Genomic DNA, 21,540 nt, shown 5'->3' on the forward strand with positions numbered 1-21,540 from the left:
GGGACAGAGTTAGACACCAGGGTCGTTTTTTAACGTGGAGAAAAGGTACAAAAATAAAAATTGTCTCAGTCGTGAAGGATTTCTCCTCCACCGAAAGAGAACAAGAAATAGAAGTGCAGCATCTGAAGAACAGATACTATACCTTGATCTTGTCCCGAAGGCCAAGTCCAAATCATAATGTAATCAAGTGTTAGTTCCTGGAGGAGTTAGCTCCCTTGATTTCTTAAAACTCGCCAAAGTAAAAGATCCTGGAGATGACCTTAAACTATATCCAGTGGTGAGGCCCCAGCTTGCGGGCTTTGGGGAGTGTGGAGCCACCCTTTTAATTGGCATTGCTCCCAGGTCTCGGAGTGCTAGTACCTGTTAGGGTCCCAACTATGGGTTAAATAGAAACCGACTTGAAAACAACAAATATATTCTATTAAGAAATCTTTTTTCAAAATCTTTGGATTCGGTATTAAATAACCTGAAAAGGTTTGATATGCCGCAAAACAAAAACAACCAACCAACCAAAGTAAAATAATTAAAAAATAAAAGAATGATAAAGACATAGATGCGGGCAGATACATAAAAGACAAGGTCATTAAACCAGATATAGTAATATAGAGCCAGGCCGAAAGAACCGCGCTCATTATTTTAATGAAAAAAAAAAAAAAAAAAATGACTAACGCGAAAAAATTAATAAATTATTACTGTCCCAAATGATTTGGACCTTATTAGAGCTGATCGGGAAAAGATAACGAAATATCAGGACCTAAAAAATGATCTAAAAATGATATGGTCTCTGAAAGAAATAAACATTATACCAGTTGTGATAGGAGCAACTGGCTTAATAAAAAAGAATCTTCAAAAATGCAGATTTTGTATATATTATTATGAAGTTAATGTTCTATCGATTTTTATATATTATAAAGTTGAAATTTCAAAAAGAAAAGAAATATATCCATATGATTTGGGTGCATTAGCTTGAATCGAAACTGAAACCAATATATATAACTTCAGTTCCTTTAGTTATAATCGAAACCGAAACCAAAACTTGTGAAGAATTCTTGGTAAAATTATTTATTACAAGAAATAAAAGTCCATAACAATTAAACGACAGTCACTCGGATGTAAGCGTGACATACACAATAAATAACACACACGCTATTCTATTAATATATAGATTTATCTTTAAGTCTTAAAGCTACAAATATACAGTAGCTCCCTTCACTCTTGACAAACTATGGATACCCACTGTAAGGATGCCCGCGCGTATAATTTTTATGGCAAGAGGTGCGCAATCCCCAACCACACCATTCCCGAGTTGGCATTGTTAAATACCAGTGGCAAGTGGAGGTTCAGGACGACTGGAAACAAATGCCGAGATAAGCGGAGAGCACACACAGCGCCTGGAATTCCCAAATGGTCACCCATCTAGTACTGGCCAGGCTCAAAGTTGCTTAACTTCGGTGATCTGATGAGAACCGGTGTGTCAACGTGATTATGCCGTGTATACATATACACATATATATATACACTATATATAAAAAACACTTTGTGTGTGAAAACAAAAAAGATGTAAACATGACACGCAAAATAACACACTATCGTATTAATATATATATATATATAAATAAATACGATAGTGTTTTATATATATATATATATATATATATATATATATATATATATATATATAAATAAATAAATAAATAAATACGATATTGTTATATATATATATAAATAAATACGATAGTGTTATATATATATATAAATAAATAAATACGATAGTGTTATATATATATATATAAATAAATAAATACGATAGTGTTATATATATATATAAATAAATACAATAGTGTTACATATATATATATATAAATAAATACGATAGTGTTATATATATATATATATATATATATAAATAAATACGATAGTGTTATATATATATATATATAAATAAATACGATAGTGTTATATATATATATATATATATATATATATATATAAATACGATATTGTTATATATATATATATATATATAAATACGATAGTGTTATATATATATATATATATATATAAATACGATAGTGTTATATATATATATATATATATATATATATATATATATATAAATACGATAGTGTTATATATATATATATATAAATACGATAGTGTTATATATATATATATATAAATAAATACGATAGTGTTATATATATATATATATAAATAAATACGATAGTGTTATATATATATATATATATAAATAAATACGAGTGTTATATATATATATATATATATATATATATAAATAAATACGATAGTGTTATATATATATATATAAATAAATACGATAGTGTTATATATATATATATATAAATAAATACGATAGTGTTATATATATATATATATAAATAAATATGATAGTGTTATATATATATGTATATATATATATATAAATAAATACGATAGTGTTATATATATATATATAAATACGATAGTGTTATATATATATATATATATAAATATGATAGTGTTATATATATATATATATATATAAATATGATAGTGTTATATATATATATAAAGACGATAGTGTTATATATATATATATAAAGACGATAGTGTTATATATATATATATATATAAAGACGATAGTGTTATATATATATATAAAGACGATAGTGTTATATATATATATATAAAGACGATAGTGTTATATATATATATATATATATATATAAGTAGATTGTAGTTTGCTTGAAGCATTGTTGAAGAAAATTATAAGGTAAAATTAAAAGCCAAGAACAATGCGAGATTTTTTTTTTATAGAGTAAAATTAAATGAAAACAAAAGAAATAAATTTCTTTTTTTTGTTGTTTGTTTTTTCTTTTTCACACAAATTTTAACTCTAAACAACAGTAATTTTTTTTTTTCTGTTGTATTCAATGGTGTTGTAAATCTCAATATATTTCAGACCTATTAGTCCTTTTTCAAGAGAAGACAGCGGAAGAGTGTTCAAAATTGGAAAAGCAGCTATAGAGTTTGCCACGTGATACGGTGAAATATAGAACAAAAAATGACGTTAGGAGAACGTTAAAATAAATCAGTTGGTGTTTAAAATACTTGTTGCGCCTGTGAATCAAGGGAGATGACTATTCAATCAAGGGTTGAAGGGAAGCAACTCTGTGAGATTTTATTAATCTTTTAATTATTTTAAAACAATAATTTTTTTTTTTTTCTTTTTATTATTTTAATTATTGTTTTTCTTATGTTTTAAACTTATATTATAAAAGCGGAGCTCAATTCCAGTCTATTGTTTAGTGTGGGAGTATTTTTTGAAATAATTAAAGATTCGAATCAACTTAAATCAAAACCAAAACCAAAACTTATGAAGAATTCTTAGTAAAATTATTTATTACAAAGAAATGTAAATCCATAAGAATTAAACGACAGTCACTCGAATGTAAGCGTGACACACAAAATAAATAACACGCACGCTAGCCAATTAATATATAGATTAGCATAATACAATTTAATAATGAAAGTTACTTAATTTAATGTTATGGGATCTTGCTCAAGGTTTTTTTTATCAAGCCAGTTATTCAGTCACCAACCAGTTTTTGTATTCTTTAATATCCCAGAAATTTCACCTGTCATAATTCGAATTTTGTTTCATATTTAGAGAGACTAGCAGGACCTGTCGAAATTCCACACTGCCATCTTTCATATGTAATATAAATAAAATGAACTCATTTTTTCCCGTCGGATTTTGACCTTAATAGGATTAAAAATCAAGATATTTCATGCAAATATAATATGCACAAACGGCAGATAATATCTGAGGTGTGTTATAGGCTTATTATTTCTCAAATTCCTCGATAATCTTAGATTTCTCTACTTTTTCTGCTGAGAAGTCACGGCCAAAATCGGTTAAGATCAATGGAAGTGGTAAAATATTTTCTCTCTAATAAATTCCTCCTCCCCCTGCCACCACTTAACACCGTTTGGGGATCGTTCACAAGGAACAGTTGAGAAGAGAACACCGGTTTGGCTTTGTAGTTCTTTCATGTGAAGTTATTTAAAATTACTAAACTAAGCTGCAGTGCTCTGTGGCGTAGTGGTTAGCGTGCTGGACAATTCACAGTATATTTTCACGTTCGCGCCGACCTACCGTAGTTGTTTTTTTTTTGTTTTTTTTTCCTAAACAACTGGAATGGACTTTTCTTGGTGGCCGAACTGTTAACGTTGCAGATGTTTTTTTGTTCTTTTTTTTTTTTTTTTTCACACTTTATTTTCCTACTTTTACTCATGACTCCGGGTTTGATCCTTCCTACTTACCTACCATAACATTTTTTAAAACTCCCCCCCCCCGTCCCGGAAACAAACACTCGGGCAACGCCGGGTACCCCCGCTAGTATGTAATATAATGCTGCTGGCCATTCTGTGAACGATATCATTATACCATCTTTAGACAGAACAGATACTATCCTCAGATCCTAACCAGAAGACCAAGAAGGCATGTTTTAGTTTCATGTACGGCTCAAAAGCGACATTTTATTTTTTATTTTTGGACATTGCATCCTCAGTGATCTTATTCATTTTAAAAAAGAGGATAAAACGTGATAAAAAACTACGAACATAAAATTAGCGTATCTACACACTAATTTAATATATTGTGGGGTGGTATCACATTTTATCCCTCTTTTTAATAGGATTTTCCGGTCGAATAATGTTTTATTAATTCTGCAAAAACAGATGCATGTTTTTTTTTGTTTTTTTTTTTCACATAGGCATAACCACTTATCAAGGCCCAGAGACCACTCGAGGATAAGGGTTAAAGAGTGTACAGTAGAAATTGGACAATATAGTAATCGTTAGTAATGGAAATTCGGTAAATTTGTTAACTTAAGTTGAACGGCTCATCAAGAACTTGTTTACATTGGACTTGAAGACAACCATATTGTAGTCAGCTTGGAAGCAGGAAAACGGAAGACAATTCCACAGGCGTGCAGTTCTAAGAAAGAAGCTTTGTTCATGGAATCTACGTTTAGGTACAGATAAAGAGTGGGGGGAATTATTAATATTATTTCAATAAATTCTGGGTCATTAGGATTCTCGGGTGGCTGGTGACTGAATAACTGTAGTTTCTGTATTCTTTAATATCCCAGAAATTTCACCTGTCACCACGCGAACTTTGATTCAGATCCGTCAAAGTAAAGGTGATTGCCAGGCACGTAACCTCTTGGGCGCTTTTAGATAATTGGTCACTGGCCTAAGTGAGATAACTCCATTCTACTAAGAACCATTCACTTTTTTTTATACGAGAATTTGGGATGCTAAAGCCAACGGAAAATATTTAACATTACGAAAACATTAATAACAAGAAAGAAAGCTTTAGGATAATTTGTCACTGGCCTGAGGGTTGGTTGTTTTTGTTTTACGGCATATCAACCTTTTCAGGTTATTTGATGACTGGATATAGTTTAAGATCATATCCAGGACCACTGGCCTGAGGAAGATAACTGTTTTACTAAGAGATCCATTCATTTTGTCATGAGAATTTGAGATGCTAAAACTGCGTTAAAACCAAGGTTTTTATTTGCCCTCCCTCTTCAAACAAAACAATTCTACACAAAATAATTGACAATTTTATTTCTAATTTTTCCATATTATGTGTCCGAGAGATAGCTCTTTCTAACGGCTCCATGTTTCAGTGAACATACAAACACACACACACACACACAACTGAGATTTATGTCAGATATAAGTTGGTGACAATGGAGAGAGAATTTTGAAATCTTTATTTATGGCACTAAGTGGCACCATATGCAAAAAAAAAAATTTTTTTTTGACAATCAGACACGCTGTATTTTTTAAATGATAAATAGAAAATGTCTTGTACAGGAATTGAACTTCCAATTATGGAAATTTTGTGTTTGACGTTGGAAAGAGACGAGGAGAAGAGTGCTGCTAATGGTAGATTTAATTAAGAGGCAGCAGATGGAACATTTAGAAAATGGTAAAAACGATTAGAGAATTTGAAGGAAAGAAAGGCAAGTCGGGCATGTGGAGTCCCCACTCCACTCTAGGAAAAATTTACTTTTACCATGACTAACGTTTGTGAAAAAGAAAAGGAAAAAAGGAATAGTAAAAAGAAAGAAAAGAAAAGAGAAAAGGAAAAGAGAACAGGAAAAAGAAAAGAAAAAAAGATAAAAGAAAAAAAGAAAAAGGAAAAGAAAAAGAGAAAAGGAAGAAAAGTCAAAAGGAAGAAAAGTCAAAAGGAAGAAAAGTCAAAAGGAAGAAAAGTCAAAAGGAAGAAAAGTCAAAAGGAAGAAAAGTCAAAAGGAAGAAAAGTCAAAAGGAAGAAAAGTCAAAAGGAAGAAAAGTCAAAAGGAAGAAAAGTCAAAAGGAAGAAAAGTCAAAAGGAAGAAAAGTCAAAAGGAAGAAAAGTCAAAAGGAAGAAAAGGAAAAAGGAAGAAAAGGAAAAAGGAAGAAAAGGAAAAAGGAAGAAAAGGAAAAAGGAAGAAAAGGAAAAAGAAAAAGGAAAGACAAGGAAAAAGAAAAAAAAGACAAGGAAAAAGAAATAGAAAAAAAAGGAAAAGAAAAAGGAAAAGAAAAAAAAGGAAAAGAAAAAAAAGGGAAAGAAAAAAAGGGAAAAGAAAAAAAGGGAAAAGAAAAAAAGGGAAAAGAAAAAAAGGGAAAAGAAAAAAGGAAAAGGGAAAAGAAAAAAGGAAAAGGGAAAAGAAAAAAGGAAAAAGAAAAAAGAAAAAAGGAAAAAGAAAAAAGGAAAAGGAAAAAGAAAAAAGGAAAAAGGGAAAAGGAAAGGAAAAAGAAAAGGAAAAAGAAAAAGGAAAAGGGAAAAGAAAAAAGGAAAAGGGAAAAGAAAAAAGGAAAAGGGAAAAGAAAAAAGGAAAAGGGAAAAGAAAAAAAGGAAAAGGGAAAAGAAAAAAAGGAAAAGGGAAAAGAAAAAAGGAAAAGGGAAAAGAAAAAAGGAAAAGGGAAAAGAAAAAAGGAAAAGGGAAAAGAAAAGAAAAAGAAAAAAGGAAAAGAAAAGGAAAACTGAAACAAAAGAATAAAAAACAAAAAATAACAAATTAAAATAAAAGTTAATAAATGAAAAAAAAATGTGAAGAAAAAAGTTTAAGTAGAAAATTGAATGCAAAAGACAAAAAAAAAAATAACCATAAAAATTAAAGAAATTTAAAAAAATGACACTGAAAAAAAATAAAAATAAAAATAACTGTAAAAATTAAAGAAAACTAAAAAAATATATTTTTTTTTAATTTAAAAAAATGACACTGAAAAAAAAAAAAAAAAAAATTTCACAAACCTCCGTCCAGAATCTTCAAGCAAAGTAGCAGCCATCATTTCGGCCTCTCTTGCTCTGCATTCCATTAACATCCGTTGTTCTTCAGTCTTTAATAAAATAAAAACAGACAACTGATTAAAAGTTCTAGGGAAGAGGGGGATAAAATTTTTGTCTGGAGATAGGGATATCTCCCCCCTCCCACCTCTAATTATTATTATTCGAAAAATCGACTAAGATAATGAACAAGTCCCTGTGCTGATCCTGGTATCTCTCCTGGACATATCACAAAGATCATGTAAACTGTTCCTCTGCCCTCTTGAAAAACACACTGCGACTCTGGAGTGACCTGTTCTGATATTGTGGAGACGAGTCTACTGAGCATGACCTTTCCAGCAATGCCAACAAAGAGATACCCCTACTATTGGAGCCAATAGATTTATCAGCTTTGTTCTTGTAAATGGTTACAATGTTGACATCCTTCCACTGCTACAGGATACACGCTTGTGAATCTTGGACGACCTATAGCCATCATATGAGAAGTCTGAAGGCCTTCCATATAAGATGTCTTCAGAAAATCCTTGGCATCACATGGAAAGATAGAGTGCCGCGCACAGAAGTGTTGGGGAGGGCAGGCAGCTGCAGTGTGGAGTCCATCATGACCCAATGCCAACTCAGGTGGCTGGGGCACATCATTTGAATGCCCAGCCACAGACTACGACATAGAATCTTCTATGGTCAATTACTTCAAGGCCGATGCAATGCCAGTTTGTTTGTTTTGTTGGGTTTTACGGCATGCCAACCCTTTGGGTTATTTTATGCAGAGTGTCTATGTTGTATAAAAGGTTCTTTTTAAATCTTTTCTAAAGGCCAATTTTTTTTTTTTTTTTTTTTTTTTTTAGATATGAGAGTATGATGTGGAGATTGTTTTTATCGGATAATTTTTTAATATTATTTTCAGTAGGCAGAGGGAGCATTTCAAAACCACATCAAGAGATCTCTTACGGTGTCGAACAGACCACTCTTAACTGCTGCAATCTCTGGCGCTTCCTCTGCTCACAAGGAGTGAACTGTATTGAGGAGCAGCGACTACAGAACCATACCGTGTAAGCATGCAAAGAGGTATGCTCGCTAGGCCATCCTTGCTCCACCCAGCACCTCCTTCACATACGTAAGGGTACGTACTGATTTTCAATGTCCATCTTCAAAAACTTTTAAAAGTTTTACAAGACAAAAAGGCAAGTTTTTAAAACAAAATATGAGGTTTGTTTAAAAAATCCACAGCAATTTGGAAAAGTGGTAAAAAATAATCAATTATACAACAAATGTTACCATCTATAATATAAATCTCACCTATGTTTAAATGTATGGGGTTTTTTTTTGTTATTTTTTAAAAATTTTCTTCATTTGAAGATTCAGGTTCTTCTTCATAAGTCCTGTGGCACCTATAATAACTGGTATGATTGATATCTCCTTAAGATTCCAGTTTCTTTTCATATCATACATCAGACCTTGGTATTTGGTCTGTTTCTCTCTTTCAGCTTTGTTCAGACCTCCATCATTAGGAACACTCACTTCAACCAAGGTTGCAACTCTCTCTGACTTATTCCATATAACTATGTCAGGTTTCACAGCAACATTTTCAAGGTAGGTGGCTGTAGGGATTACATGGTTGTAATGTATGGTATACAAGTCATTTCCAACTGTTCTTTCAGGTTGATGTTCCTAAGATTTGCTGCTACATGGGATGTTTAACTTTTTACAAATGGTCTAATGTATGCACTTCGGATTTTCATGAGATCGGTATCATTTTGAAGATCGACCCATCGGACGACAAATATCGAAAAATTGGTTAAAAACATTAATTCCTTCACCCTCAACTGAGCACTTTTCTACAGGGGGGGGGGGTCGTTTTTTTTTCCCCCCCAATATTTTCGAAAGTCTAGCCACCATCTAGCCTTAATTTAAACCTACGTCACTTCCGGCGCAATAGCTAACACGTCACTTTTTTTTTTCACTTTCTTTTCCTCCTTTGCATCATGGGTTCGAGCCTGCCTGCCCACAACTATTTTTTTTTTTGCTCAACACACACCTCCAAACACCTGGGCAACGCCGGGCACCCAGGCTAGTAGTTAATACCTGCATCATTTTTTCGGTATCTTTTTAGTTTTAAAATGCTTTTTATTTCATTTCAAATATGAACTCTTTTTATGGCTTTTTAATTTCAAAGCAAGATGGCTGCCGTCTTGTCAATTACTTTTTTTTTTGACCAGCCAGCCTAATTTTAGATTACAATTTTTTATTTTTTTTAGGGGAAAGGGGGGGTCGTCATTATAGAGTCCCATCTGCACAAGGAAAATAATTTTTTAGAGTGTGTGTATGTGTGTGTGTGGGGGGGGGGATTTTATTTATTGCAGCTGCCATTACTCTCACCTTGTAAATAAGAATAAAAATCTTTATCACAAAACTAACCGGGGGAGAGAGGGGGGGGGGTAACCAGAGTTATTGCAGAAAATCCATTCTGGCAAAAATTTACTTTCACCATGACTAATGTTTGTGCAAAATTTAAAAAAAAAAAAAAAATTCAAAGCATGGTTATTGAAAAAGTATGAACAAACGGAAGTGACGGTAGGTTCAATCCCTCCTTTGTCGGGGAACCAATAATAGAAAAGACGGCATTTTCAAGGCAAAAGGTCAAAATTAGAGGGTATTTCATTTTGATCAATGGGAACAGAGAAGGGTTATTATGGGGGCTGCATTCATTAAAACGCACCTTCATTGCAGAGATTTTTATCCGTTGCACTTCAGCCTCAGCTTCTGCAGATTTTCGAGTCAGCAAAAGAGCTTCCTCTTCGGCAATGCGTGCCTTTTCGGCCAAGAGATCAGCCGACTCCTCGGAACGCATCTGTAAGTTGAACGAGAAAGTTTCGGTGAGATTAAAAGAAAAACAGGAAAGAACTTTTTTTTTTTTTTGCTAAAAGAATAAAAAAATAAGGAAAATAAAAATAGAAAAAAATAGAATACAAAAATACAAAAAATAGAAAGAAAAAATAGAAAGAAGAAAAAATAGAAAATAAAAAATAGAAAATAAAAATAGAAAAAAATAAAAAAACAGAAAAGAAAAAAAAAAGAAAAAATAGAAAATAAAACAGAAAAAAATAGAATACAAAAATAAAAAAAACTTTTTTGCTAAAAGAATAAATAGATAAGGAAAATAAACATACAAAAAATAGAAAGAAAAAAATAGGAAATAGAAAAAAATAGAAAAAAGAAAAATAGAAAATAAGAATACAAAAAATAGAATACAAAAATACAAAATATAGAAAGAAAAAATAGAAAGAAGAAAAAAAATAGGAAATAGAAAAAATAGAAAAAAATAAAAAACAGAAAAGAAAAAAAATAGAAAAAAGAAAAAATAGAAAATAAAAATAGAAAAAATAGAATCCAAAAATACAAAAAGTACAAAAATAGAAAAAACAGAAAAGAAAAAATAGAAAAAAGAAAAAATAGAAAAAAATAGAATACAAAAGTAAAAAAAAAATAGAAAAATAGAAAATATAGCAAACTAATCATTATGGATAAACATAATTTTGCTATTTAGCACAAATATTGAAAATTAATTAAAAATATTTTTAAAGGAACATAGAAAAAGACATCATTTTAAGGTGATCCAACAGAAAAATTGGATTAAACAAGAAAAATGATATGCATTCCAGGTACACAATTCGAATGGTACCCCGAAAATAGAGATGAATATTATTTTTATAAAAACTGGTTAATGATTACTAGGGCTAGGACAACAGCATATTCTTTTCATTATTTTGACCCTCGAGTGTGCATCCTTTGATATCTTATATGTTTCTATATAGAATAATGTGGTTCTCGGTTGATTAACTGTGTTGGATATATACTAGAGAGTCATAACAATGAAAAGAATATTCTGTTGTCACAGCCTTAATGATTACAATATAGAAGGCAAAGTCCAAAACTGTCGAATCCAGAAGGAATGGCAAAGTTGCTTATCCAGAAGTGGAAGCTTAGAGGTAATAATTCACATTTGTTTTGGTATTTTCCATAGAAAAAAGTTGCTTTTTTTATATGACAAAATCCAACTGGCTCATGTGAATTTTCCAATTAGCAAAAAACAACCATCATTCATACATAAATTCGGGTTTGTATTACTGTACACATAGATTCGAAAAAGTTGTCAAAAAAGAAATATATAACAAGTAAATGTTATCAAAGGCAAGATAAGTTACTTTTCTACCTAACTGGATATATTTTTCGTGTTTTTATTCAATGTAACATGTCTATTCAGCTCGAAAAACATGCAGTGTTTACCGATGTATTGGAAAATTCAAAATGGTGCCCGACTGTCTCTTTAACATGGTAAGTTTGGGAAAAGATGTTATAAATAATAAACTAGACAAAATACTATTAAAAAACAACCGAATATATGTCAACCTATGTCACGGTAACATATATTGAGCGAATTTCTAACAGTATTTTGTCTAGTTTATTATTTATAACACCTTTTCCCAAACTTACCCTCTCCGAGAGAGAGTCGGCCGCCATTTTGAATTTTCCAATACATCGGTAAACACTGCATGTTTTTCGAGCTGAATAAACATGTTACACTGAATAAAAACACAAAAAATATATCCAGTTAGGTAGAAAAGTAACTTACCTTGCCTTTGATAACATTTATTTGTTATATATTTGTTTTTTGACAACTTTTTCGAATCTATGTGTACAGTAATACAAACCCATAAATTCATATATAGATTTAAAATTAGAATAATTGGACGTTAACCAGATGAAAATTATTTTACTTCTAAGAGTGGGAATTAAAAAACTTTCATAAAACATGTTCGTTTAAAAATATTTTTAATTAATTTTCTAATCAATTTTAAAAATCAAATAAAAAATAGACAATTAGAAGAATCATTTTTGGCATATGTTTTGTTTTACGGCATATCAACCCTTTTTGGGTCATTTAATGTTGAATCCAAAGATTTTGAAGAAAATTTTTTAATAGAATATATTTTGGGTTTTTTTTTTTCAAATCGGTTTCTATTTAATCCATAGTTGGAACCCTAACAGGCACTACCACTCTGAGTCAGAGTGGACCGGGGAGAAATGGCAATTAAAGGGTGGCTCCACACTCCCCAAAGCCCGCAAGCTGGGACCTCACCATCAGATATAGTTTAAGGTCATATCCAGCACCTTTTGGCATTGGAAAATAGGCACAATTTTTTCCGATTCTGATATCTCAAAATGTTCCAAGTTTTCCAATTCCGATAAATCGTCCCACCACTTATATATATATACTCAGGTTTTTTTATTCAAAAGTAATGGACTAATGAATTCAACGAGGTTGTTAGATAGTGCTCAATAAAAAGAGCTGATAATACTTGTTTATTGTTATATAAACATGCTCACATCCCGCTGCTACAAACAGCCACTTGTTTCAATCAAACAACAGATATCATCAGGCAGCGACTTGACTATTCAAAAGTTCAATGAATAATAATAATATAATAATAATAATATAATAATAGATTATTCATTGAACTTTTGATTAGTCAAGTCGCTGCCTGATGATATCTGTTGTTTGATTGAAACAAGTGGCTATTTGTAGCAGCAGGATGTGACCATGTTTATATAACAATAAACAAGTATATATATATATATATATATATATATATATATACACACACACATACAGAGATAAAGTTGTAGTTTCTCTTTATTCTTTTATAGACTTCTCTTTGAGTTTTGGAGATAGACCCCCACCCCCAACCATATATACTGTATATTTCAGCGTACAAGACGACCCTTAAAGTTTAAAAAATCTTCTTTAAATAAACATATTTCATAAGATATCAGATGTTGCAATCTCTAGCCTAGGCTAAACAAACATGGTTTCATGATTTAGCAGTCGTCTTATACAAACCGATATATGATAAATTTATTAAGATTTGCTCCAATTTTATACCTCGTCTTATCTGACGATCGCCTTTGTGGGAATGGAAATTTCCAGGCTAACTCGATTGTCGCCCTTTAACTCTGATAACTGAAGAGCGATAATACAGCCACATGACTTCCTGTTTCTCATATTACTCTCTCTTTTCCACTAAACTCTTGAACAGTCAACATGTAACAAAGAGTCGCTCCTGATGGAGGCGTTGGCCACCCAACCAGCGCTCCTGACTATCTGTCAATCTCTCACAGCTATCAATCACAAGTAACGAACTCTTATTCTCAACGAACTCTCATTCTTTCAATCTGTATTCTTAATATTTCTCATGTAAATAAATCTGCATTCTTACACTAATATATATCGGTATGTTTTCGTCATCATTATACAACCTTTTGCTTTTTAATCCTTCTACCATTCAATACATCCACCATACACATGGGGACGGGATCGTCTATCACACAAGCAGACCATCCTGTCCCCTCTACATCTTATACACCGAAATATATATGTATTATATATGGTATTCATTAGTAAAATTAGAAAAAATAAGTTTTCAGAATAGTAAAAAAAAAAGAAAAAAAACATGCGACTCACGAGAGCATCACTTGCCGCCCGCATTTCCTCTTGAAGTGATATAAGCTTCCGTTCAAGTTCCTCTTTTTCCCGCATGGCTTCTTCTTTCAGTTGTTTTTCCCTGGCTAATCGCGAACGATCCAACTAGAATAAAGAGAAAGAAACAAAAAATATGAAAAAAAAAAAATAAATAAAATAATTCTTTCACTATTTGCACTCGACACTTCCGTTAAGTCTCGAAAGACAAAGGATACCCCCTGTAGTAGCAGCTGCACGTGTAATTGTGTGGCAAGGTTGCACAATCTCCAACCACACCTCTCCTGAATCGGCACTGCTTGAATCCAGTGGCAAAGATAAGTCCAGGACGATTGGTTGGTTGGTTGTTTTGTTTTACGGCATATCAACCCTTTTCAGGTTATTTAATGCCGAATCTGGTGATTTTGAAGAACGATTTTTTAATATAGTATATTTGTTTTTTAAGTCTTATTCTATTTAACCCATAGTTGGGACCCTAACTCCGGGTCAGAGTGGACCTGGGAGCAATGGAAATTAAAGGGTGGCTCCACACTCCCTAAGGCCTGCTAGCTGGGGCCCTCACCATCGGATATAGTTTAAGGTCATATCCAGGACTGTTGTGTAAGAGGGTTCTTTTTAAATTTTTTTATATAGGCCAATTTTTTTAAGATATAAGAGTATGGTGTGGGGATTGTTTTTATCAAATGACTTTTTAATATTGTCTTCTTTGTAGAATCACTGTCTTACTGTTACAAAATCAGTACATTCAATTAATATGTGTTTGATTGTGAGTGGTGTTTGACAAGGTATACAGATGGGTTGTCTTTCTTTTTTTAGGAGATATGAGTGGGTTAAGTGGGTGTGGCCTATTTTTATTCTTGTTAGTTTAACTTCTTTTCTGTTTAATTTCGTGTTTTGTTCTTGTTTTTTATTTTTGGCATGATTTCGTGCAGTTTATTGTTAGGGTATTCGTTCCAGTAAGTTTGCCATTTCTCTGTTGTGTATGCGTTGATACGTCTTTTTAGATCTATGTATGGAATTTTGAAATTTGTATCGATTGGGAGGTTTAAGGCATTTTTTGCTGCTGAGTCTGCTAATTCATTACCTTTAATACCGGAATGGCTGGGTATCCAGCAGAAAATGATTTCTTTTTTACTGTTTGATTCCGTTAATTTTTGGAGTAGTTTTGCAATTAGGGGGTTGTCCATCTTTTTATTTTTAATAGTTTTTAGAGTAGATTGGGAGTCTGAAAGAATTATAAACTTGTTTTTTCTGTTATTGGAGACTAGATTGAGAGCTAGGATTAGAGCATGTATTTCAGCACTGAAGATTGAGGTTTCTTTTGGGAGGTTTGATTGTTTTTTGATTGATTTATTGAGTATTGCTGCACTGGCTGTTGCGTTATTTTGTTTAGACCCATCTGTATAGATGGTATTTATTTGCTCCCCCACTGAGCAAATTAGGCACAAGGCCGTTTTTAATGTGAGGTAAAAACCAGCTCCCCTAAAAGTAGGCAAAAAGGGGGCACTCTGGTTACCAAAAATAATAATTGTCCCAGTATAGAGGGTTTCCCCTCCATTGACTGGTACAAATTATCTTAAGTGCAGCATCTGCCAGAACAGATGGTGTTTATTTGCTCCCCCACCGAGCAAATTAGGCACAAGGCCGATTTTTAATGTGAGGAGTGAAGGGAGGGGGAAGGGAAAAAGGGGACCAGCTCCCGAGAGGTGGGAAATGGGAGCTGGTTAATGGTCAGGCATGTGGGGTTGCCCCCACATCTGGTCTTTGCTAGTCATAGCTAGTCATAGCTTGCAGTATCTGCCGGAACAGATGGTATTTATTTGCTCCCCCACTGAGCAAATTAGGCACAAGGCCGTTTTTAATGTGAGGTAAAAACCAGCTCCCCTAAAAGGGGTCACTCTGGTTACCAAAAATAATAATTGTCCCAGTATAGAGGGTTTCCCCTCCATTGACTGGTACAAACCATCTCAAGTGCAGCATCTGCCGGAACAGATGGTATTTATTTGCTCCCCCACTGAGCAAATTAGGCACAAGGCCGTTTTTAATGTGAGGTAAAAACCAGCTCCCCTAAAAGTAGGCAAAAAGGGGGCACTCTGGTTACCAAAAATAATAACTGTCCCAGTATAGAGGGTTTCCCCTCCATTGACTGGTACAAATTATCTTAAGTGCAGTATCTGCCGGAACAGATACTACACTTTGATCTTGACCAAAAGGCCAAGAAAATATATATATATGTATAGATGTGTATGTGGTCTGTGGTATAGATGTGTATGTGGTCTGGATACTTTTCTTTGATTTTATCGAGATCATCATGATAGGTTATTGGATGAGTATGTTTCTTTTCATGTCTACTTAAACTTAGGTCGATGTTAGGGGATACGATTTTCCAGGGAGGTGTTTTTGGTAAGACAGTTTTGTGAATTTTGGTTATGGGGAGATTTACTTCTTGGGAGATCGATTTTATCCTAAGTCCAAAGGTTTTGATCGCGTTTTCTTTTTGGTCGAAAAGATGTTTGCAGTTTGGGTTTAAGGTGCTATTGTGTGCTGGGTTAGTGGGGTTGGCTGTAAGTTTTGTGTAGTATTTTAGACCAAGGTTTTGATTTCTAAGCATTGGAGGGGTTTCATGTGCTTCTGCATACAGGCTTTCTACAGGGGAGGTTGGAAATGCTCCTAGTGCTAGTCTTAGTCTGGAGTGGCATATTGTGTTGAGGGTTTTTAGATATGACTTTCTGGTGGATTGATATATGAAACTGCCATAATCTATTTTTGATCTGATTAATGCTCTATATAGTTTTAGTAGTGTGTTCTTGTCAGCTCCCCAATCTGTATGGGCAATGACTCGTAGGAGTTGTAATGCTTTATTACATTTGGTTTTGATATGATTGATGTGTGAAATGAAATTAAGTTTTTTGTTAAAAATGATTCCTAGGTGCTTGTGTTCATTTACAAATGGAATTTTTTCACCTTCAATCTGTAAGGTTGGGTCAGGGTGGAGTTTGCATTGGTTACAGAAATGGATGCATTTTGTTTTAGTTTTGGAGAATTTGAAACCATTTTTAGTTGCCCATTTATTAATTTTATTTATGTTGCGTTGTAATTTCGTTTCAACAGTATGAATGTATTTAGATCTGTAGCTGATTGAGCAATCATCTACATATAAAGAGCTATGTGTATCAGGAGAGAGTTCTTTTATAATGTCATTGATTTTAATGTTGAAGAGAGTTGTTGACAATATGCTGCCTTGGGGCACTCCTTGTTTTTGTGGGTCTGATAAAGTCGAGTTTATGCGAACTTGGAAAGATCTGTCTGTTAAGTTTTTTATAAATTCAGGTAGTCTACCTCTTAGTCCAATGTTGTGGAGGTCTTTTATGATACCGTATTTTCAGGTAGTATCATACGCCTTCTCTAGGTAAAAAAACATGGTGGTTACATGTTGTTTCTTAATGAAAGCTTCCCTGATATATGTCTAGATTGAGGATATGATCAAGGCATCCACGATTTTTTTGGTAGCCACATTGATTTTTTGAAATGATATTGTTTGTTTCTAGGTACCACATTAAACAGAAGTTGATCATTCTTTCCATGGTTTTGCATAAGCAACTTGTTAGAGCAATAGGTCGGTAATTTTCTGGATTTGATGAATCTTTTCCCGGTTTTGCTATGGGAATTATTGTGGCTTGTTTCCATATTTTGGGGGATTCTTTCTTTATCCATATTTTGTTGAACATTTGCAGGAGAGTTTTAAGTGATTCGGGAGGTATATTTTTTAGGATACTGTAGTGGATCTCATCCAGTCCCACGGCAGAGTTGTGGGATTTTTCTATGGCATCTTTAAGTTCGTCTAGTGAGAAGGTCTTGTTGTAGGGTTCTTGGTTATTGGAATCAAAGTTTATTTTGTATTTTTCCTGATTTTCCTTTAGTGTTTGAAATTGTTTTTTGTATTTCGATGATGAATTGTTAGCAAGAGTTGTATCAGCTATATCTTTGTTTTCAGTTATTTTATTGTTTTTAGCGAGGAGGTGATTGTTTAGGGTGGGGTTATCGTTCCCGGAGATTTTTCTAATCATTTTCCAGATAGTTTTAGGTTTGGTAGAAGTGTTGATTTGATTGACGAATTGTTGCCAACAATTTTGTTTTGATTTCTTTATTGTTTTACGTGCTTTTGCTCTGAGTCGTTTATATTCTATGAGGTTACTGGTTATGGGTTGCTTTTTGAATTTCCTTAAAGCTGCTCTTCTTTTTCTTATGACTTTTTTGCATTCTTGGTTGAACCATGGTTTGTTCTTTTTATTTGGAGGGCAATTTCTGGGGATGCATTCTTTAGCTATTAGAATTAGAGTTCGGGAGAAGTCTTCCATTGATTGAACGTTTTGTTCTATTAATTGTTGCGAGCATAATTGTTTGAATTTTATCCAGTTTGCTTTGTTCGTATTCCATCTTGGTATGTTGTTTTGGATAGTACTATTGTAGTCTATTATGATGGGAAAATGATCGCATCCACAGGGATCATCATAAGTTTTCCATGTATAATCCAGAAAGCTTGATGGGTCACACATGGTTAGATCAATGGCACTGGTTGTACCATTTGTTGGATTTAAGTAGGTGGGTTCTTTTTTGTTGAGAAGGCATATGTTGTTATTGTTTATAAATTGTTCGATTTTGTTTCCTTTGGAGTTATTTGTTTTGCATCCCCATAGTGTGCTATGGCTGTTGAAGTCTCCTAGAAGGTGAAGGTAATTGTTTGATTAGGTTTTCTAATTCAATATTATTTATTGGTTCAGTAGGAGGTAAGTATAGAGAACAGATTGTGAGAGTTTTTTGGAGTGTGACTTGGGCTGCAACTGCCTGAAGATTGGTTTGGACAGTAAGCTTGCTCTTTAGGATATCGTTTCTTACTAGGATTGATGTGCCTCCATTGGATCGTAAGCCTGTATTATGGATATGATACTGTTCGTAGTTTTGTTTTTAGGTGGTTGTTGTGTTGTAGAAATGTCTCTTGTAGACAGATGACTACTGGGTTGTGTAGTGAAATAAGTATAAGGAGTTTGTTAAAATTAGGTTTAATGCCTCAGCAGTTCCATTGAATGATAGTTTGAGTTTTTTTTATTGTGTTCTGCCATTTTATTTGTCTGGGGGTGTTTTGTCTTCTACCTCCATCTCCTCCAGTTGTTTATTTTTTGTCGGAGTTTGTATCTTTGGTGGAGTGTTTGGTTGGGTTTTTTCTTTTTTTTGTTTGGATCTGGACGTTGATCTGGATCTTGCTTGGGATGTTGCTGTTTTGGGTTCTTGCTCATTTTTTCCCTCTGGATTACTTGTGTTTGGTTTCTTTTTTTTTTTTCCAGGGTGTTTTCGGTTTCCATTTTTCCTAGAATTTGGAATCTATTTTGAATGTCTACTGTTTGGTTTTCTTCTTTTCTGGTTCCTTTGCGGAGGGTACTAGGCGAGTGTTCTTTTGATTTTGAGATGTTTTCAGTTTGTGTGGGTTTTTTGTTAGAGGATTGTGTTTGATTTTTGGGATCTGGTGGGATTTTGCTCTCAACTGTTTGGTAGTTATTTCCAAGTACAGCTGGAGTTGACGGCAGTTGCCGTAAGGTGGCCCTCAATGTCTCAACTAGTTCACAAAATGATTTTATGAGGGTAGAGATTTCCTTTAGTTCAATGTTTTCTATTGTTTTTAATTGATTTTTGGTTGCACCTGCGTATGATCTAGTTGGTTCTGTTGTGGTGGCAGTTTCAATAATTTTCCTGGCTTCAGTAAAACTTATGTTTTTGGTATATTTGAGTTCATTTATTTTTTTTTCTTTGATCCAGTTTTGGCAGAGCGATGAGTATGCTGGATGGTTCTCTCCACAGTTTGGGCATTTTATATTTCCTTGGCATTCTGTTTCCTGGTGTTCGTTACTGCTACACTTTGGGCATACTACTTTCCTGGTGCAGTATTCTTTGAAGTGGCCAAATTTTTGGCAGTTTAGGCAGCGAAGTGGTCTGGGGATATATGTTTCTACTTTAATGTTAATATATCCAATCTTGAGTTCAGTTGGTGGAGTGGTAGTATTAAAAGTTAATATGTATGTGTTGGTATTAATTGTTTGTTCGTTTCTTTTTATTGTAATTCTTTTAGTATCTATAACTTTTTGATTTTTTAGGTTTGTTTTTATTTCATCTAGAGAGCAGGTGTTTAGTTCTGGACATCTGATGACTCCCTTTGAGGTGTTGAGGGTTTTGTGAGGGTAGGCTTTGATGTTTATATCATGGAACTTTGTCCATGTTAAAATTTCTTCGGCACTACTTTTAGTAGATACTTGTATAAGTAAAGTTCCATTTTTTTAATTTTTTAATTTGTTTTGTGTTCAGATTTTTGTTGATAATTTTTTCGATTTTGAATGGGGACATTTTTGTTATTTGTGTGTTATCTTGCAATTCCAAGATTATATACTCCGGAAAGTTTGTGTTTTCATCTTCATCGCTTTTTGGATGGGGCCTTTTAATTTTTTTGGAAGCCATAGAATATTTTTTGTTTTTTTCATCATCCTTGCTCCCCACCCTCCTCGGAGCCCTAAATTGGGAGATGGTTGGGGGGAAACCCATTCACCCAAGCATCTCAGGGATACAATGATGATATAATCAAACAGTGAGTATAGCTGCTTATGACGATTTTTTTCATTTCCTTGGACCCAGCAAGGTGTAGAAAGGGTTAGTTGTCAATAGCATCAGTTTTCACCATCTGATTGGCCCTTGCCATCGCCTTCTAATGATAGTATGTGTGTGCTTTTTTTTTTTATTTTTATATGAGTATAATGTGTTTGTGTTTCTCTTTATGGGGGTTTACTATTATTAGGGACTGTCATGACTAGCCGGTTGGTCGGGTCGAGCCTGCCCGATCGCCCGTCTAGCCGAAGTAAGGGCCAAAGTGGAGTGTTGCTAACTCACGGCCATTTGGTTCCAAGGTCGTGAGTTGCTCAGCCTCCAGGATCCCGTTCTAAGGCATTACGGGTCGCCACCTACGGCCAACAGGTGGCCCCATTGAGGGACTTTTACTCTCTGCAGGGGGGCAGTCGGTGTATTCTGATACTCCACCGACAGGGTCTGGGAGTGTGTGTGTGGGGGGGGGAAGATAAAAAAGGGGAGGGAGAGGGGCTGTTGTTTTTGTTTTTGGTTTTGCAGAACAAAAAATAAGTTTTACAAAAAAGATCAGAAAACAAAAACCATCAATGTAGGTGCATTTCGTCTCAGGAAGCCAAAAGACAGCCTGATCTGGTAGCACCAACCAGGACAATTGGAAACAATGCCTAGATAAGCAGAGAGCACATACAGCACCTGGTAATCCAAAATGGTCACCCATTCAGTATTGACCAGGTTCAATGTTGCTTAACTTCAGTGATTCAGCGAGAATCAGTGTATTAATTTGATTATGCTGTATACAATCTGGCAACATACAACGGAAAATCCATACAAAGTATATTTTTAAGGTGGCCAAACCAGCAGGACCACTGACCATGCAAAAGTCTTCAAGTAATAAAAAAAAAAAAAGCAACCCGCAAAATAAAGACTTCCTGCCATCAATCTGCAAGCTTTATGACCATTCAGCTTCAAATGAAAAAATTCTTGACACGCTTCCTCAACTTAAATCAAATCAGCAGCCCTTCAAAAAGTG

General features: G+C 33.5%; 1 protein-coding gene and 2 pseudogenes across 2 annotated transcripts in view; all 3 read right to left on the minus strand.

Moving 5' to 3' along the window:
• Positions 1-21,540, minus strand: part of LOC145269233 (merlin-like) — an 87,821-nt gene that overhangs the window by 18,678 nt on the left and 47,603 nt on the right. For both annotated transcript variants that reach the window (XM_080124854.1, XM_080124855.1), the window contains exons 9-11: positions 13,872-13,994; positions 10,068-10,199; positions 7,319-7,404 (exon numbers count right to left, since the gene is read on the minus strand). In XM_080124854.1, the coding sequence (XP_079980980.1) occupies positions 7,319-7,404; positions 10,068-10,199; positions 13,872-13,994 (341 nt within the window). The remainder of the gene's footprint in view (positions 1-7,318; positions 7,405-10,067; positions 10,200-13,871; positions 13,995-21,540) is intronic.
• LOC145269990 (5S ribosomal RNA) lies at positions 1,380-1,496 on the minus strand (annotated as a pseudogene).
• LOC145269915 (U2 spliceosomal RNA) lies at positions 15,966-16,112 on the minus strand (annotated as a pseudogene).

This window comes from Euprymna scolopes, chromosome 45 (genome assembly GCF_053919585.1).
Source record: "Euprymna scolopes isolate OS-2025 chromosome 45, ASM5391958v1, whole genome shotgun sequence".
NCBI lineage: Eukaryota > Metazoa > Mollusca > Cephalopoda > Sepiida > Sepiolidae > Euprymna > Euprymna scolopes.